Consider the following 20,256-nt stretch of genomic DNA (forward strand, 5'->3'; position numbering starts at 1 on the left):
CATTAGTGACTATCATATACTTTAATTCATAATTTTCTTGATGCTGAATAGTGCCAAACTTCAAAACAAAAGAATTCTTGTTTGATCCAGTAGTTGCTCTAATGCCATGGTAGTAGGCTGTTTTGATGCAGTCACAGGAGAACTTGAGTTGTGACACTGGGTAACCGGAGTAACCACACTATAGTATAATCACAGCAGGAGGTAGCTACACAAATATGAGATCACATGCCAGAAGAAAAGAGTCCAATGCTAGTGAGAACACTTGAAGAGCTGCTTTCAATCAGTCTTGCTCATTGTCACTCCTGGAAGGATCGCACCGCGGCTGACTGTAGTGTAGACGCCAAATAATGCAAAAAAAAAAAATAAAAAAAAAAATAATGCATTTATCAAGTTTCGAGTTCGACCATGCACTCGACTTTGTGTCCAGCTCGCACCTTCACTGGCGGCTTTTGAGACGCCCTCAGTTAATAGCATAGCAATACTGCAAATACGACGAAAACGCACTATACAGAAATACTCTATTTCCTAATTTCCCGTTCCTCTTTTTAGTGACACCCCCTGTGTACTGTAGCCATCTAATGGTAAATATTCTGTCACATGATCACGTAGTACGCACGTGACATAACGAAGTCTGGTGCCGCCCGCCACTTATTTTTAATCGAAGATGGTAATAATTATGAGCATGGATGAACCACCTTGTTTTCATGGGATGGAATAGATACCATTTCCACTCACTGGCTCAGCAATTCAGTGCTAGCTACAATGACTTTTCTTCAGTCAAAAAACCAGCAAGCCTCACTTTTCCTTCAAGACTAGCTACACTGGTTACTGTATGATGATAAACCTCAAATATATACTCTCAGAACAACGTGAATGAAATATTGTTAGCTATATAGCTATACTCGATTTAAAAAATCCCTGTACAATTAATACATTATTCTGATGGCATACAAAACTATGAAGATCTGTTTATTTTGTGGTTTTAGTAACTATTTGGCTAAAAACTTTCATCTAAAATTCATCCAAAATAAGTACCGTACAGCACAAAAAAAGACATAGCATTATGATGAACTAAACAACTGAGCATTTTGACGAGCAATTATTCAATGCTGTATACACAAAATGGGAAATTTGAGGGGAAATCTACCGTCCCATCTCTACCCTATATAGCATAGGTATACTGTACATACACATCACCACATGATCATTCAGTAAACCAAATACTGTGGTATCCTGTAACTACATCTGTATTCAAAGTTTCCTTTTACATTTAGACATACAGTTTTGCATAAGTTAAGATCCATACAATGAATACGTATTTTTAAAATGTTATTGGTGTTTACTTCTTGTAGAGTAACTTCTTAATCTGTTACACAACACCCCACCTAGAGACCTGTGGTAAAGTATAGCAAGTCATAAGACTACTGACAATGAAGTTAATGTGTATGCATGTCCCAGCATGAATAAGACCATCAAGCTAGTGTATGCATACGTGATATTACACAGCCACATGCCAATTTACAGTAAAACAATTAAGTATGTGTTCAATATGTGAATGATTGCAACTGCACATAGCTAGAACTGCTGAATCAGAAAAAAACCTATACCAAATATGTATAAACTTTTTTGATGGTTAAACCACATGTAAAGTTTCATATCAATATTTTCATGACAGTGTGTGTATAGCTGGGTCATCTGGATTATCCTGGTCATTTGGGTCACGCTATTTGTCCGGGTCAAGTGGGTCTTATCTACTTCACTGAATATCTGGGTCTCACCTGGATGACATCACATATGACTATAAGTTAATGAGCTCCATTGTATTGGTGGAAATGCAGTTGTAAACGCTCAACAAACTTATGTGGAGCCACATCCACCATTCAGGAATATGCTTTGCTGTCTGTGCGAGATATATAGAGTCACGCCCACTTATTGAAGCTGTTCTCTGTGGGCATGCATGGCATCATCGGATCCGTGTTGCTACTTGAAATGTAGGTAACTAACTTCTGGAAATTCTTAATTGCTGTAGCTACATGTAGACTTACATGGAGCCATACCCACTTGATAATACATATGTGGAGCCACATCCACTTGATGATACGAACGTGGAGCCACACCCACTTGATAGTACATATGACCCACTTGATAATACGTAGCTACTCACTTCTTGCAGACAATCCTTTCTATATTGTAAAAAAAAATTGCAGGGCTAACTCTATCATGAAACTTGGAACTTGTGGACTTTTAGCCTAGCTCTTGAGGCAACCCTCTATTTTAACATACATCATTAATCCCACTAGAGTGAGATTACTATGGTTTTAATTAAACTGGGTCACATGTGGGTCAGATTCGGGTCCCATCTGGATTACTATTCGGGTCAGTGGGTCAACCGCGTCAACAGTACTGACCCACTTACAACGCTGATAAAAGCTAGTGCGTAGCTATAGCTATGTGGGGCATAGCCAGAAAATAGTACCACCACAGTTCTTCATATAAAAGCCTGGTCTTTTATTTCTTCCCGGCCATGCACAGTATTTTTGACCCAGCCTGCATGTAAAAGAATAGGGCTTATATTTGAGACCAAACATTAACTTTGGATAGGTGGGAGCATTTGAATCATGGTGGAATGCTGTGTTGTTACTAAATATAAGCAAGCAAAGTGAAGGCTCAAAATGGTTGGCATGATGCATATTTGCATGTACACAACGAGCTATTCTCATTACATCTTCACCCCTCAGATGGCTCTAAACTCTAAACTTAATGTTAGAGCCAAGAGTTGCTACCATGTAAGTGTGTGGCTAGTCTATTTACTGGTACAGTGGTAAAAAATTGTTTTGCTATTTTTATATTTGAAAATCATTATTAAAGGCAGCAATAAAGCCATACAGTTAATGCTGGAACCTTTGAATCTTGAATTAAGCTTGGCTGAGCTGTCTAGCTAGTTGTGCACAATATTTGCAGAATTGATGCACTACAAAAATGGTGGTAAGTGACTAGCCAATAACAAAAAATATACTGCAATTCACTTTCTTTGTTGCATGCTGAATAGATTTGGTGCTACAGTTGCATCTGAAACAAGGTGGATAGACAATTGGTTTATAATAATGACACTCTTACACAAGTGGCAAATTTGGTTCAGGATCATCAAAGAGTAATTCTTCACTGTCAGCATTTAGGTCATCATAATCACCAATAACGTGTAGTTTTTGTGACCATATCTGCTAGCTATGCAGCTGGAGTGAGCCTTGCTTTTGTGAACAAAAATTAGTGGGGAGATAAGTGTCTACCCTCCATAATTATTGTGGTTTGTTTTACGCAGATTATCAAACACAATAAAACTATTGTGTGCACACTACAAACATACCTTATGTCCCTGTAGAAGAGTTCACTGAGGAATAATGCACTACAGAACAGCTATGAATTGAATGTTGAACACTTTACTGGAACAATAAGAAGCTTACCATTCCCATTAAGAAATAAAACACCCATTCCCATCCATTAGTCTTGATATTGATGATCGGAATAATTGTCTATAGTGATATGATCATGACATATCTCATCATCACATTAACATACCTGACCAATGGCTGCTCCTACACTACCAGTACCATCGATGATCCCAGTTACTGTGGATAGTGCCTCACTGTCTCCTTTAAGGGCCGGCTATACAGAGATGCAAAAGCTATTACACATGAAAATGGCTGGAACATCTATACAATACATATGTTCACATCAACACAGACCAATGTTAAAGTCAATACCAGTAGCTAACAAAAAGCTACCTGGCTATACAGTACACACAATTCAGTCTACAAGTAGTTATCTACCTGCTTTCCCAGATCAGCAGAAATTGCTGAACTGATCAAATTTGCAGGTCCTCCAACAAACACCCCTATAAATGTTATGCAGCACAAAGAGGTGAAACAAATTAAGGTACGCTCATACTATATATGGTATGATGTACATGCCACGCAACAACAAGTACATTTATGTACAGTGACTACATGCAGTCATACACACAAAAGAAAGTACATACACAAGCATGCACAATAAACACAATAAACACACATTCTAGATAAAATCAAAGCATTTAGTTACTGTGCTAGCAGTCAATCATCTAGCACTGGGACACCCGCGCACTGCTCAGGTCAGCGAAGGCAAATTCTCCTGGTAACCTGCAGAGGGCCGTACCATGCATGTTTCACAGGTAGGCACCCAAAGTCCTGGACCTTCACCCACTGTATGACACATAGCAGTTGGCATTTCCTTCCCCAATTGACAATAGGTTGCCAGTTCCCCATTTAAACAGTTAGGTGTACTGGAGCAATGAGAGTCTGCTCAAGGAAACAACAAAACAGCTAGGTATAACCGGGCATCAACTCTCAATTAACAGCTGGTTCTGGTTATGTTGCCTCACTTACTCACACATTACACACATGCACACACTGTCACACACAAGCATGCATATAATACACACACAATACACATGTAACCTACACACATGCATGCGCACACACAACACATACACACACACACACACACACACACACACACACCTGCTATAGCCATCAAAATAGCATTCTTAGTTGGAGTGTCACCATATGCTAAACAAATAGCTTACATAATAACATGTAATGAATTATCCATTTATTTACTGTACCTTGGTAGACAAATAGGAAACCCATCGCAGATAATAACATAGTTACTACAATGGGACATCTCCTACCAACTAAATCCTGGTGTTATGATAACAGAAAAAAATAATTACAACAATTAGCAACTTGCATGCTACAGTCTTTACATATATTGCTATAGTCTCATAAAAATTCTGCTCATAAGGAGTGACTGTACTGTATGCTCCCTTGAAATCGTAAATGGGAAGATTTACAGCATCTCTACAAAGTCCATGTAGGCACAAGTGCACATATGCTTATATAAAATTGCAGAGAAGGAGTAAAAACTAACCTTGTTCCTCAATAAGATGTAAGTACTAAAATGTATAATACAATGCATGTTTCATCCTGGTACTTAAAAGTTAAAATGTGACTGACTTTGACAAAACAAGGCTTCGACGCACAAAACTTTGTTAGGAGATATGGCGATTTTAGGTAATCATTGTGTAATAACTTCCCAGTGCCTACAGCTGTGCAAACAAAATTTGTACCAATTATTCATCTGTCTACTAGCTATCACTGAGTAGGTATATAAATTTCTGATACCCAAAATTTGCCCTGTTTTGGTCAGCTTTTTTCGAGCAGGTAATAATATCACAGGTGGTAGTAATAGGGTGGGAGGGTGGGGGGTGGTGGGTGAGCTTAATATAGGGGTATAAAATGAAGTAAGAAGACAAATGAAATCCAGAGGCCACGTTGGGCCCTTCATGGCCCTCAAATCTCTCCAAATTGACTGAGAACACTATTGGCGAGCTCTCTGTGAAGTCCCAACTCACCACACACCATTATCACAAAGCCATGGCCATTTAATGGCACCAATCTCCCACTCGTGGCTTTGACAGGGTTGGAAGAAAGCTGCTACAGAAACCAGACTTGCCAGTCCTGAAGGAAGTACAGTGTGGAATATGATAGTGTGTTAGACCAGCAATCCATTTCTGGTAAATACGTAAGTTTGATTTTGTGTGTGTGGAAGCCTGGTTATATGAAATCCGGTCACAAATTACTTTTATGAAACTGTTTCAACAGATAATAGCCCTACTGATAACACTCATCCAAAGCATATACATGACAGAGTAGAGTTTCAACATTGTACCATAAAGTACATAATTTTACAGGTGTATACAATGCAATGACCAGCACTTTCACTTCTACAAGGATATACGGAATCCCCTAGTTGGAGAGACTTTAAATTGTGAGAGGAAATCTAGAAGAGCAAGAGACCCTTTCATGGTAATGTCATGGCACTGCAAAAGGGCAGAGCTCATTGATCATCTAGGATAGATGTGAGTTATACGTGAAATTGCTTTCAGCTCAGTTCTTTGTTAATACCAGCTACACATATACACACCTATTATTCCACCCACATCATACAGTGTTGATAGAAGTGCAGCCTCAGTTGGAGTGGCCCATGATGGGTAGGCTAATACATACATACAATGATTATCAGGTAGCAAACTATGTAGTAACATGTGCAATAATTGTACAATAGAATCTTGTGTGTAGAAGAGAAACCACACACACACGCACGCACGCACGCACGCACGCACGCACGCACGCACCCACACACACACACACACACACACACACACACACAAACACAATCACCTTTATTAAGATAATACGGTAACCAAAAGAAGAATGAGTAGTTGACAAGCTTGAGACAAGCATAAGATAAAGCATACTACAACAACAAGAACACAATAGTTTACAGCTATAGTTATTAATTCAAATGCTACACTGTAAATACAAAATAGTACACAACACAGAGGTGGTGTACATAATACTACAACTATGTCTCACCACGGCAACTCCAGGTATACAAAATGCTTTAAAGAAATGCACTACTCTGTTTTGTGTCTGTTGTTTAGTGGAGTATACCATCATAGAGTGATCTGGTGATGTGGGGATATCAGGATCACTGGTAGGCTTCAGTAATGGGGTGACTTCACGTTGATCATTATAATCTGACATAATATGTACAATGTGGTCAGGATGTTACATAATCACTTCCAATTATACAAATTTGTAAATGTACGAAGCATTTCAATCTGAAGATCCATTTATCTACACAACATAATTTCTAGCATGGGTCCTTTTAGAAAGCATCAAAGAAGTTGCAGTACTTGCAATGTGGTAAAATTGTAGAGACTTTAGGGTTGATCCTGAGACTGTTTTGTGTTTTGAGATGTACGCAATTCTACATTACAAATTTCCTATCAGACTATTTGACTGTTCAATCAATCCTCTTTAATACACTCCAATACAGTATGTACCCTACTACTTTACCAGTTTGATACTGGAGGACAAATTTCATTATGATTAAGAATGCACACCCCCTTTTCTCTTCCCACATTTAATAGCACTTCAGACCCTAAGCTCCCCTCCCCCTTCAATGGCCTATATCACAGTATATACAACAAGAAAAATCATGTGATGTTAATGCATGCAATTGCAGCTACTAGCCTGTGATTGTGTCTATGAACAACATACAGTACAACTCACCAACTAGATTAGCCTTGACATTAATTGTCAGATCATCCTTTCCATCAGGTGATGATAGTCCTGCAGGAGAAGTGAGAAGGGGCTAGAAATCACATTGAGCCACACCCACCAACACATTTTGGATGCTCAACAATAGTGAAGAACATCACAATTCCGGCCAGAAACAATGGAACACTTGTCACCAGAAAGGCATACTAGAATATAAAAAAAGAATTAAGAACACTTGTACTCTATGTGATGCGTGTATTGAACCATCAACCAATTAATACACAGTTACTAATACATTAATCATTTAATTGCTCTTAAAAGTACAGCAAACATGTTACAAATGGCACAAAGTACATTTTGAGATTTCCCACTACATATGCTGTGTAGCACTAGAGTCCACTTTAGGGTGAAAGCCATGGATATAGGTAACATCACTTGACAACGGGATGAGAGCCAATGATAGATAGCAATGGAAAACACAACTAGTTATAGATATTATTGGATATGTCTTATTAATATATCGTATTTAGCCATTTTCGTACATTCCTTGAATCTCATTCTAATATTTCTCCGGTATCTTTAGTAACAAAGGAGTGGTTAGCCAAAGTTTCAGCTTTTATGATGAACAGTCTTGGAGTTATAGCGCTAGGTAGTTGGAACAGCAATAATTTTGATTTTTACAGCAAATAATTTACAGACGTTTAAATAATTGATCATAACTCACAACTGAAACAAACAGCTACAAAGACGGGACTTGGCTTAACCTGTTCACCATGAACTGGCAAATCTATCAAGGTATGGTACTGTCCTTGTACTCCTTCATGTGGAGAAAGAAGAAGACCATTCCAACAAAGAAATGATGATGGAAAACTCTGTAGCACCCATAACTCATGTATCTTTTAATGTACGAACACTAAAAAAGAATTTCTTGCTCTCCATGAACAGGCAAATCCAATGGTGTATAGGTTTTAATGTCTTGAGGTTTGCTTCAATGATCAAAATGTGCATAATTTTTTTATCATAAAAGACTGAAACTTTGGCTGCCCACTTCTTGTTACTACATGTAGAGAACAGAGGAGCAATAAAATGGAATTTGAGGAATATGAAAAACGGCCTGTTATTACTTGGCTGGTCATATATATACGTAGTATATGCACACGGAAATGCATTTACATAAATAATGTATCCCTCCAACATCATTATAGGACTGATAAATTCCTCATACTCAAATTACAGTAATATAATCACAAACACGTGCACACACACACACACACACACGCACACACACACACACACACATACACACATATGTGGGTGTGTATACACACAAGCATACATGCACGCACACACTTAAGCATACACACACATACCGTACGTATATGCACTTTCTACACTTATCTCAACCTGGTATCCATAATGGAGTACAGAGGCAGCCTATATCATCACAACACATACAGTGTTACATGGTGGACATGACTAGAACTGTATCTCACCAAGAAGGCACCGATGATGTTACCAACTGATGCATTAGCACTCCACACTCCAAATATTACTCCATGACTATGTGATGTACAGTATGGGAAACAAACAAGACATAACAAAATGTATAAAACACACATTAGGGACAAATACTCTAGTCTAGTGTGACTGTAATCTGAGATGTAACTGAGAGGAAGCAAATATGAATTAGTCCTGTTGTTATACATAAACTCCCCTCACTGTATCTCTTATCTCGACAATTTATGATAACGATGAACATTTTATAAGTACTGCTACAGGTATCTAATCCCTCTTATAGTACTGCAAGCACTTCAAATACGTAGTATTGTGGTATCTACATACATTAATTACTCTAAGGAAAATGTTGATATGGAAGTTACGACTCAGACACTCGTTGGAACTACAAAAGGCACATGCCACATGTGAATTTGTTATTGTGGCATGAAATTGTAGCTGTACACTGATTGGTTTGATCTCTAGCCTTTGGCTGTAACAAACAAGGCAGTGATTTTTTAAAATCAATATTAGGCCTTCTTAAAGTGTTGCTTTGTTTCTAACACTAGAATTGATGCTAAGAGTCTTCTTAAAAGTTGTTGTTGTTGTTGTTCTTTTTTTTTTTTTTTTTTTTTTGAATGGCAGCATTTTGGAGGCACAATTCATTTTAGGGGTAACCCTACTAAACAGTACTACCGTACCATTTTATAAACATCTTGTAAAACACCTTTACATAATTATGCAAATACACAAAAGAGAGCACAAGTGTACACACCTTCCTTTACCAAACCAGTTTCCCATGATGGCTACAGTACTTGGCCAACCAGCAGATTGCAATAATCCTGTTAGGAGGACATTATTAAATTAACTATATTCATATAATGTTAATGTAAGTAATCAACTCTACCAAAAAAACAAAAAAACAATAGCAAGTATTTTAAGACTACAAGTAGTACATACACATTATACAGCCACTACAAATACTCTAATAAGCATTACATACTCACGTACCATTCAGTCCCCACAATACACCATAGTAGTAGACAGAGTATACACCTACCCACTTGCCAACACATCCAAATGTGAACACCTTGTGATAGGATGACATTACAATGAGATATCAAACTGTAAAGCTAACCATTATTGCTGAGAGCATCATTCCACTACACAGCACATAGCGTAAATTATACCTACAAATATACACAATCATTTATTTAGTTGACAAGCACAGGCAGAATAAATAAACAATCTAATAACAATAGTATTACGTAGTTGGATTGCACCAAGTCAAATTGTGTCTTCATATACACAAGACACTTGTTGACTTTGAGAGCACTATACATTAGATTTGGTTCACCTCAAGCAAAACAAATAATTGAGATTTGCTTGTAGGAGGGGATCCCTGAAAACAGAGTACCTCTTGCATACAAATATACGTACCTGTCACCTAAGAAGCCACTGATGTACAGTCCCTATAAACATAGACCATGTTGATAAACAGAGATATGTAATTATTCTTTACATCATCATCATTATTATTTAGCTTGTGTACACATACATACAGGTTCTATCTGTACTGCAGTTTCTTAAGGTGGTTGAGTTGTGTAATATACATTACACATATACAGTGTATCTTGTCTCAAACCTTTGCATACTAAATCATATCACAGAACAAGCTGATGTCTTCTAGCTATATCTCTATATTAACAAACCTCTAGCTTTAGCAGTAAACACAAACAAGTTACTACATTATGGTGTGCTTGTATACTGACAAATAGTTATAAATACAAATTGGACTTTGGAACGCTAGCGGCCCATGGTGAAGTGAGATCAAAAAGTTGATCATGGGACAATGGTTCCTGCTTAACATACATAGTGCAAATTCTAGTAACAAAAAGCTCAACAAATATGGAAAACTAAGTATGTATATTATCTAACAATGTATACATGGGGCTGAAACAAACACTGCAAATATTTGGAATTTGGAACTTGAGTATACTCATTAAGATCACATGACCCAGCTCACAAGATGTATTAGTCATCATGAAATGAGACCATGAGAGTTTGATTGGTGGCAGCTTAATATTGTTTATCGGGAAATTACAAACTGCTTAGATTGTGGTATAAAACACAACACATAGGTATGACTACAAGTAGCTAGTACTTGATAACACTAGAGTGTACTTGAATATTCATGACAGTACATGTTTCAGCCCTAGCACTAGATTACAGTACACACGTAAAGATTACAAAAGATCAACTCACTACTGCATAGCAGAATAAAAAGGTGGTATCCAGGTTTCCAAGGTAAATCTCAGTTTTATCCTAGTGTAGTAAGCAAACAACATCTACATAACCACTATAGATTACAATAAATTACAATACAATGAAGAAGACTTTTGTTTTCTTTGCTTTCTGTGTGCAATACAGTGTGAACGTGTTTGTGTGTGTGTGTGTGTGTGTGTGTATGGTGACTATTGCATTAGTACATTACAATTAGTATAGTACATTATAAGTAGTATCTTAACATTCAATAAAACACTCACAAACACATGTGTACACAATATACCACTCAAGCAGCATCCATGATTACAACACACACATCTTAGGCCTTTGTAAGGCCTTCTGGTATACAGGCTCTGCCTTTATTTACCAAGTACTTTAATCATAATAACACACACACGCACGCACACATGTACGCATGCACACACACACACCTATACACTTCACATACATACATAGGTGTGTATTTAGCTGACATACCTCATTAGGAAAGAAATTGTGGTCATCCCAAACCTGAAGAGTACATAAATGATGAAAGTTATGTAGTAATACAGGTCAACTCTGGTGCATCATATCTGCAATGGTTGGAAGGTGTCCATTCATCTCTTCACATTACTGAATGTCTTACAAGTAGCATGAAATAGTGTATAACTAAATTGTGTTAGGATAATACAGTACATGAAAATTAATTCACATTCATTAAGTAGATCACAGTAAGGCACTTTGAGCTCTCTATGACATACAACTAGATATATGGAATCAACTAGCTATAGCAAAGTCAGTGGAGCTATAAGCGGCTTGATCCAGCTTGACATTATTTTTATCTACTATCTTTATAGTCCACAAACTGATCCATTGCCTCATCAAGATTAATCCGAAACTATAGAAGCTGTATTGCGGTGTACAGAATAAGTCACACAAAAATGCTCCATATGAAACTTTCTAATAGCGCAGTCAGCGTAACATAGCCTAGGCATAGATGATTTATAAACACCAGGTACCTAATCTATGGCCTAGGTAATAGATGGGGTACCTCTGACAGTTTGGTAAGCACAAACAACACAACAACAGCTACGTGGTTCGGTGAAGGCCTGCCATGAACTACTGCTTACGAATTACCCACATGATCTATTATTTGTTCTTTACCTAAAAGTGAAGACACGTCACGGAAATGTTGAGCACACCGTCCAAACAACGCTCTAAAATATTAGAGTGAGCTAGTTCTCGTTCCCACAATCGAATCAGTGGACTATAGAGATATGAGGATTTTCTTATGCAGTCAGAGCGAGTTTCTAGATGATTCTCCGTGGTCAGGGTATATTCTGCGTGCCTTCGTGAATCCAAGTGAGTTTATTTTATAAGTTATCGTGGAGAGATAAAACTCCACGATTAAAAGAACTCAGGGTCAACTTTTATAGTGATTTTATTTAAACTGCCGAATAAAGCGTTTACATTAAATATAATCTGGCCTCTACTCTGTGTATGCATGGTGTACCATTGTATGTGTGTCTCTGCCAAGGAGAAAGGGCCATGGCTAATTGGTCGAATTCAAATCAATAATCTGTTTGCCACCTTTCTATGATGTAATTTTTCAAATATTTTGTTTTATCATTTCTACCAGTTAGGCCGCTCCAAATACATTCTCTGTTTCCCGTCTTGTGTTGAGACATATTTGCATGTGAGCAGGCGATCCATTTCCAGTGTTACGTTATAAGATTGGCAGCTTTTCAAGCCATTATATTTTCCTGCATGGTCACAGCCATAACTAACTGCATTAAAGCTTGCTCAAGCTTGTGCTTAAGTTTGCAGGAAAAATTCAAAAGTTAAAATAGTGCTGACTTTATAGTACACTGACACATAAGGTGACACCCTTACAAATCAGTTTTACTGAGCTTGTACGGGTATGCAAGAAAAATTGTAAATAATGGAAGAATACAGAATAATGGAATATTGTAATGATGACAATGAACAGATGCAGGCGGTGGACAGGAAACTGATGATTTGTTTGGAATGTCCTGGATGGTAAACACAGAATACAGAGCCTGTAGAAGGTATTTACAGTACCAGTAACAGAAATTGTTATACTACCTACATGTTGACAGATATCTTGTAGATGGGCTTTATGTTGAGTGTTTGTATAATGAAGTACCATGGCTTGCACAACAAATTCCGTTAGCTGTATGTCATCCAAAATAAATTCTCCACTTCCCATCTACCGGCCTGGTGATATACCATTTAGGCTCAGTAAAATTGGTGTATGTAAATATGTGTCAGTGTGCCAATGAGCCAAAAAAACAAGCAGGCATAATTCATCGCTGTGTTATTCCTGAAAGATTATATGCCAAGTAAAGTTTTTAAACAATGTCTAATGGGAATGGATAGACAGCCTGCCCTCTTGGGATATCTTTTCATTTAGCACTTAGTAACTTGTGACTGTTACATACATACAGGTACGTTGGTTAGCAATAGTACGTATTCATGCCAACATTTCAATCCTACTGTACACCTACAAAATTTTTGTCACTGGTTAATTGCCTACCAATAATTGGCATAACCAGTTAATTGGTTTGTTTGTATATTGGCAGATGTAATAAGCTCAACAAGCCTGCTGGAATGTTTAGGGTGGTACCAATGTGACCATCAACATCCTGTCTTGCAATAACAGTTTTTATGATCATGTATTTACACATGCTTTGAGTTTATGTGTGATATTAACACTTACATCCCAGTGCGTGGGAGTATCAAAGCGCCGCGCTGGGTTATAACTACCATACAGCTAGACAGAGTGGCGATATTAGTTATCACCCAGTGATAACTAACTTATCACCCTGTTGCGGAACCACTCAGTCTCTTTCGTGACATCATAATAACCACGAATGGCATTGTTTACCAATGGAACAAAGAGCCAAGTAAGGAAATATTGATACAAATCACACCAATACAGCACTTAAAACTAGCTAAATCTTACAAGAAAACTGTTAATCCTTTACACAATAAGACTACAAGTTACCAATACGATAGTTTAACAAATGTCAAGAATAGTCCGTGACGATTTTCGCTCCAGCAATCACTCCCAACGGTCACTATGGTGAAGAACTAACTTCCTCTAGCTTCATCGTTCTATCTTGGACTACGGTAGCCACTTGTTGGTCTTTATTTTTCTCTTGCACACCACGCGACAACACTATACCAATTTCTGACGAAGGCGAATCGTACCTGGAACCGCTGCTTCATAACACCGCCCTTCGCTACAGTTTGTAGGCAGTATGTAAGGTCTCTCTTGTGGCTACGAAGTAGAATCTCCACACAATTCGGATGAAATCTTGAGCACAGTGACAGGAACTCAAACCAGAACTTAATTTATTATCCGTAAACTTCTGCGCACTCCCGTGCACTGGGATATAAAACAGTTATATCCCGTATATTCGGATGATATCATTGTTATTACACTCATCCTCGGCTCTGCCTTGGACTCGTGTAATAACAATGGTATCACCCTCGTACCGGGATATAACTATAACATACAGCAGTAATATCCTCAGTATAATGATGAGAGGTTAGAAGTAGTATATTTCCTTAAACAATTTTGCATGTTAGCTATGTTTGATACCAAGTAATGTGTGGCATGTTATCATTGTTGTAAGTGTGTTTGAGTTGTGGTTGATGATTGTTGTGCTTATTGGCTATTATATCCTGTAGTAGTTATTTATGTGTCATTTATTGTGTGGTATAGGAACACATCATCACTAGTGGAGCCAACATCACAAACCAGTCCCCAAGCTCGTAGGCTGATGGATATTTAGATGCACCACATGGTATGAAAATGTGTTTCTCAGCTCAAAATTTCATGATTTGTCATTACCCATTTGTCAGTGCATTGGTAACCCACTGCCCTGAGAATTGACTAGTGTTGAAATACAGTGGGATGTATGTCCCTTAGCAAAGTTAGGATACAATAGAAAAGACCTCCATAACCTACAGACTTGTGCTGTAAAGCCTTATTAAATAAATATTCAGTCTAGCTCATTACAATTATACCTCTGAAAGAGAAAAACATCTATGTTACAGTATTAATAATAGGCCAAAACTCTGACTCCCAAAGTGTCTGTAAGAGAGATTTCACCATCATAGTAATTGAGTGTAGTGCATATTGTGAATGTGTGTTGTGTATATGTATAGTGTGTTTAATTTGTGTGGATGTGTGTATGTGTGATTACTGAGGGGAGTTTTGTCTATCATCAACATGTCTATCACATGCTGGTCATGTGACAATTAATTTTACACAACATGTTACATCCTGTAACTCCTTATATGGTTAAATAATTTTATAGTGTGGTTTTGCTAGTCTCCATAAAAAGAGTTAGCTTGTACTTTCTGCTATGTTGTCAAAAGAAAGGTTTAGCTTGTCATTCCCAGTTGGGGGGGGGGGGGGAGCGTGTGTGTGTGTACAAGTAGCCCAATAGCATGTTTGGTATAATATAGTTATGTACGTATGCATGTAACTAGTTGCTGATTGACCCGCATATTCTACCTAGTTAACTTGGTGCTTGCCCTTGAATATTTCCTTTTACTTCAGTGACACATGTTAACACTTTGGTTTGCTAAGTAACTATCACTGAGTTGTCATTAGGAAATATGCACATAACAAATCCCTTATGGTCCGAACCAACATCAAATAAATCCCTACATGGCATTACATGTTTGCAATTTCTAGAGTTATAATGTCAGTATCATTAATTCCAGTTTTTCTGTACATGGATATTTTGTGCTGCAAGGAGAAGAGACAGCAGTTTAGTCAAAGTAGCCAACTAATTCAGGTATGTTAACTGGTAGTTGGGAGTAAATGTATTCTAACCATGAAATAATATACAGTGAAACTTGTCTATTCCAAGCCAAAATTCTTTGCTTTGTAAAACAAGTGGCTAACAAATTTGTGGATTTTGAGTTGGTTCATTTCAAGAGGTAACCTTATTATACAGAGAACAGGTTTCACTGTATACATGTAACGCCAAGATTACATTAAACTCTGATAACACATGTGATTTTTTTTGTTCAATTTTTATAGTCAGGGCTGCCCAGAGAAATTAAGGGGCCCAGGGCAGAGAGTTAAAGTGGGGCCCCAGGGGCAAGGAGGTTTCCATTCACAGCTTCACCCAATCTGTAAGTTGAAGACCAAAAAAAAAGGTCATTACATGCTGATAATGGCAATAGCTACCCCTCACCAACCATAACAGCAGGATTTTGGGCTTCTACATCAATAGCTAGGCAGTTGAGATATAGCTTAACATGTTTTCCCAGCTGCACAACAGTGTGGCACACCAATAAACAGATGCTGCCTGGACAACAATCGTTGTATGGTCACTCCCCAATCATCCACCTGGTAGTAGTACTACATGGCTCATGTTGTTGTGTAGCATTTATTACATGCAGCTGTCAACTAAATAATATTGGGTCATAAACTTAAACAACTTCAAGATGTAAACAATACCATACTGAGGAGTGTCCCTTTAATGACAATGTCAGATAATTGTTGTTTTAGGTTAGTAACCATCAAGGTTGCCAAGCAACTATCATTATACCCTAGATTGTATTCAAGTGTACAGTGAGACCTGTCTAATCAGGTCATCATTTAAGAGGTCACTTGTTTAAACTGTTATAATAATCTCTAAATGAGTCATTTGTTTACAAATTGACATACAATAAGCTGTGAAATTTTTGTGTGTGTGTGTGTGTTGTGTGTTATTATAATTTACTCTAGAATTAACAATTTAAGCCCACAGATAATTATACGCAAATGTGTGCATGTGTGTAATGTTAATGTGCAGTGTGTGTACGTCTTTGTGTAGTGTATGTCTGTGTGTAGTATCTAGTGTGTATGATGTGGTATGCATGTGCAAAGTATCTTACACCACAATTAAAAGCATTTTTTATACTGATAGCTGTGTTTGACTTTTGTTTTAATGTTCACATTTCATTGTCAAGCTTCAATAGGACAGGAAATGTGTGTGTGTGTGTATACGTCAGACATACAGCACACCCTTACAAACAGTTTATCCTACCATAATACATGAACAGTTATTATGCTCTTGATGTATGCATTGGTCATTATCACATTATGGCTAGATTTTTGTTGAAAAATTGATTGTGGGCTTCAGTTAGGGTAAGAGCATGAATTTCAGTCTGTATAAATGACACCCAACTAATGTAAATATTATGATGACAGTGTTCTGACATATTTGTGAACTTTTGTTATGAAGTTTGACATATTTGTAAGACTGCGGGTACTTGCCGCTACTACCCCAATTGTATCTGTCAAGTGTGCTGCACTGCTGGAACATACTCATTGTACAGTATTTATTCTCCAATATGCCAGTTAGGCACCAGATGGGGCTATAAACAATTGTTTGCCTGATCAATGTGTCTACCAGAGTAGCAAATTCTAATTTTAGGTAAAAGGTTTGGTGCAAAATTCCATCCATAAAGCATTATTCATAGCTGACCTGTTGTACGTATCTGTGTAGTGGTGCAGTTTGACGATGTGTAGCTATTTAGTTACTTTGTGTGCTACTCATTTTCATTTGTTTAGTGCTCATTGTGGCTACAAGTGACCATATTCAACAGAGTAGTGAGGCTGTGGTGTCACCATTAAGCAAGTTCTGCAAGGTGGGTCGATTATGTAGTTGCTATAGTAACCCCTATGTGGGCACTAACTGTATTATAATTATGTGTTGAGTTATGTTAGATGTAAATTTGTGCATGTCACATCTTGTTGGAAGAGAATGCTGTATAGTGGTCCATATGTATGAAACATTTATTAGTTATTGAAAGTTGCTTAACAACCTTAAGTATTTTGAGAGAGTAATGCATATGATATGCAAATCATAAAATCTGCTAAATCAGTCCTGGGCCAGCCAATGTCTTGTATATGTATGTACATAGTTTACATGTTATTATTCTTAATTCAAGTTATCATGGTGTTGTATTGCCAAATTGCAAACAAGACAGTTGCCACTTTTTGCTCCATTATGGTTTTGTAGGTTTGTAGATATATTACAGTTATCTATGATTAAAAGTGTGTTGGTTGCATGGTTTCACTATTGTACACACCCTATAGGTAGCCTGATGATAACAACTTTAGGATGATACTGTGGAAAGTGAAGAGAGGAGAGTATATCGAGTTTCAGATCAATTGTTTGTGCCTTAACCAGCTCAATAACTGGATTTTATATACATGTTAACCCTGTGAAGATAGAGACTAACCGTAAGAACTGTATTGTGTATGTCTGTGTCCAGTGGCGATTCTAGACCTGGGGACTGTGCACCCCCAGACCCCCAAATTTTAAGGAACTCCTCTAAAATTTATACTAAAATCACTCAAAATAACAATGCCCTCTACTGCAACTTATTCCCAAGATTTTTATAAAGAGTTATTTTTCAACCCCTACCCCCTTAGAATTGCCTATGTCTGTGTCTGCGTGTGGTGTGTGTGTGTGTGTGTGTGTGTGTGTGTGTGTGTGTGTGTGTGTGTGTGTGTGTGTGTGTGTGTGTGTGTGTGTGTGTGTGTGTGTGTGTGTGTGTGTGTGGTGTGTGTGTACGTATGTTCTGTCTTAGTGTGCTAACAATGTGCTTTAAGTTCATGGCCATGTTATGTACTTGTGACATTGTCAAAAGGCATTGTACATTATATTATTCAGTCAGATTGTAACTTACCACTTTGCTTCCTTGTAGTCGAGATGAGACTCATGATCAGCCAACACCTTTCTGCGTAAATGACCCATTTACAAAGGTGAGCTGTGAAATTTTAAGAAGTACGACAGAAATGCATCTAGTAATTTTATTCCATGTAGAGGAGAGTCGGGAGGTTGTTTACACCTAATCAGTAGTACGATGGATTGTTGCAGTTTTTACTAAACCTTATAGCTTTAAGTTGTTTTGAGATATTTTGATGCACATGTGTTTGCTAATGCTACATTAAGTAGGTGGTGCGTAAAACTACAGTATGTACGTAATTGTTTATATTATCATATCATTAGCAAATTCAATTAATAATGTCATGTGACATAGCATTTTTTGTGAATCTGCATACTTTGGCGTGCATGTACTTTGGTATTTATTTGGAAGATGTCTTCTTTGCAACAGCTCAGCTGTAGGCATTATAATATCATGGTCACATTATGAATTGTTCAATGCATGATAACATAATATACTGCACTATTGCTAAGGACTGCATCGTGATACAATAGTATCAGACAATAGCTTATAAAGAAATTCTTGTGTCAGCAGTCTGATTCATGATGAACCAACTTGTGATGAAAATTCATGAGGTCCTATATACCTATAGTCTCACTAGTACTGATATGATATAGGTGGCCATGTTATATTACGTGGCATGCAATGGCCGGGCTTATATAACTAGAAACTGTCCTCAAGAACAATGATTAGCTATAAACATACATGCGATCATGATCGTTAGAACTGTTAAACTCTATAATAGCTAACAGAATACAATCAGTGAAATTTTCAATGGTTGTTCTCTTTTAATACAGTTAGGCTGGAATCAAATATGTTCAAGATTTTGCCCAAAATGCTATCAGGAATTTCTCAAAATTTTCACCTATTAAGCTGTTCAGTGTTCCCATTATATATATATATATGTTTGTATTATGCTACTAAGTTAGCAACATTTCTTACAATTATCTTGGAACATTTTAATCAGTGAATGCTTTATTAGAGTATACTTTCACTACAAAGTGACTGTTCTATTACAGAGTATCAATCTAAGGAGCTATATCAATGTAGTTTGCAGTTTTCACTGACTGCTCTATTAGGGAGTATCAATCTATTTTCATAGAATTGAGCTGCATAGTTTCCTAATATGCTGGCATGACAGTAGCCCTACTAACAAGGAACAAGTGGCAGTGTCCCAGAGATCTTATAGGACAGTATGTAACGACCTGCTTCTCTTCTCTCAGTGACCCTACCAACAAGGCAGCATCCCAGATCTTAGAGGACAGTATGTCACGACCTGCCTCTCTCAGTGACAGTGTCCTACTAGTAAAGAACGAGTCGCAGCCCACCTAGCACTCCAGCCCACTATGCTTTTTGTTATGCTGGCATATTTGACACTGTACTAAATTACAGTGTAATTAACAAAAATAGTTTCAGTCCATATGCAGATGCATGTGAATCTGATGTGATCAATGAGCCTGCAAAGATACGTAACTATACCAAGACATGATGTGCATAATATGTATGCACTATGTACATGAGAAGTGCATGAATTTGTGTATGTGCTGAGCTGCATGTACTATATGTA

The 20,256-nt window shown here is 37.5% G+C and overlaps 2 protein-coding genes and 2 long non-coding RNA genes across 8 annotated transcripts; 1 reads left to right on the top strand and 3 right to left on the bottom strand.

Annotated features, from left to right (window-relative positions):
* Positions 1 to 1,207: 1,207 nt before the first annotated feature.
* Positions 1,208 to 5,285, bottom strand: LOC136260515 (sugar phosphate exchanger 3-like). 2 transcript variants are annotated; one of them, XM_066054279.1, is made up of 8 exons: positions 4,966 to 5,285; positions 4,661 to 4,736; positions 4,557 to 4,604; positions 3,828 to 3,892; positions 3,577 to 3,663; positions 3,462 to 3,530; positions 3,365 to 3,403; positions 1,208 to 1,393 (listed from the first exon to the last, which is right to left on the bottom strand). In XM_066054279.1, exons 1-7 carry the CDS (start codon positions 5,011 to 5,013, stop codon positions 3,386 to 3,388), a joined length of 411 nt encoding a protein of 136 aa, XP_065910351.1. In that variant the 5' UTR covers positions 5,014 to 5,285; the 3' UTR covers positions 1,208 to 1,393; positions 3,365 to 3,385. The 2 variants fall into 2 exon arrangements, with proteins under 2 accessions (XP_065910351.1, XP_065910350.1); XM_066054278.1 differs by having other exon boundaries at positions 3,365 to 3,414; positions 4,966 to 5,274.
* Positions 1,400 to 3,348, bottom strand: LOC136260522 (uncharacterized). The gene is made up of 3 exons (XR_010703580.1): positions 3,118 to 3,348; positions 3,027 to 3,069; positions 1,400 to 2,971 (listed from the first exon to the last, which is right to left on the bottom strand). It is a non-coding gene; the product is annotated as an uncharacterized lncRNA (long non-coding RNA).
* A 457-nt stretch (positions 5,286 to 5,742) lies between the features above and the next one.
* Positions 5,743 to 11,494, bottom strand: LOC136260518 (sugar phosphate exchanger 3-like). The gene is made up of 13 exons (XM_066054282.1): positions 11,421 to 11,494; positions 10,923 to 10,982; positions 10,098 to 10,129; positions 9,796 to 9,847; positions 9,669 to 9,747; positions 9,433 to 9,499; positions 8,657 to 8,723; positions 8,568 to 8,597; positions 7,285 to 7,369; positions 7,176 to 7,235; positions 6,474 to 6,637; positions 6,279 to 6,354; positions 5,743 to 6,093 (listed from the first exon to the last, which is right to left on the bottom strand). Exons 4-13 carry the CDS (start codon positions 9,814 to 9,816, stop codon positions 5,996 to 5,998), a joined length of 747 nt encoding a protein of 248 aa, XP_065910354.1. The 5' UTR covers positions 9,817 to 9,847; positions 10,098 to 10,129; positions 10,923 to 10,982; positions 11,421 to 11,494; the 3' UTR covers positions 5,743 to 5,995.
* A 666-nt stretch (positions 11,495 to 12,160) lies between these two features.
* LOC136260520 (uncharacterized) lies at positions 12,161 to 18,982 on the top strand. 4 transcript variants are annotated; one of them, XR_010703576.1, is made up of 8 exons: positions 12,184 to 12,284; positions 12,913 to 12,991; positions 14,674 to 14,755; positions 15,684 to 15,757; positions 17,527 to 17,603; positions 18,055 to 18,201; positions 18,669 to 18,726; positions 18,788 to 18,982. It is a non-coding gene; the product is annotated as an uncharacterized lncRNA (long non-coding RNA). The 4 variants fall into 4 exon arrangements; XR_010703574.1 differs by lacking the exon at positions 12,913 to 12,991 and having other exon boundaries at positions 12,161 to 12,284; XR_010703575.1 differs by lacking the exons at positions 12,184 to 12,284; positions 12,913 to 12,991 and adding an exon at positions 14,406 to 14,496.
* Positions 18,983 to 20,256: the final 1,274 nt, after the last annotated feature.

This window comes from Dysidea avara, chromosome 7, assembly GCF_963678975.1.
Source record: "Dysidea avara chromosome 7, odDysAvar1.4, whole genome shotgun sequence".
NCBI classification, from domain to species: domain Eukaryota; kingdom Metazoa; phylum Porifera; class Demospongiae; order Dictyoceratida; family Dysideidae; genus Dysidea; species Dysidea avara.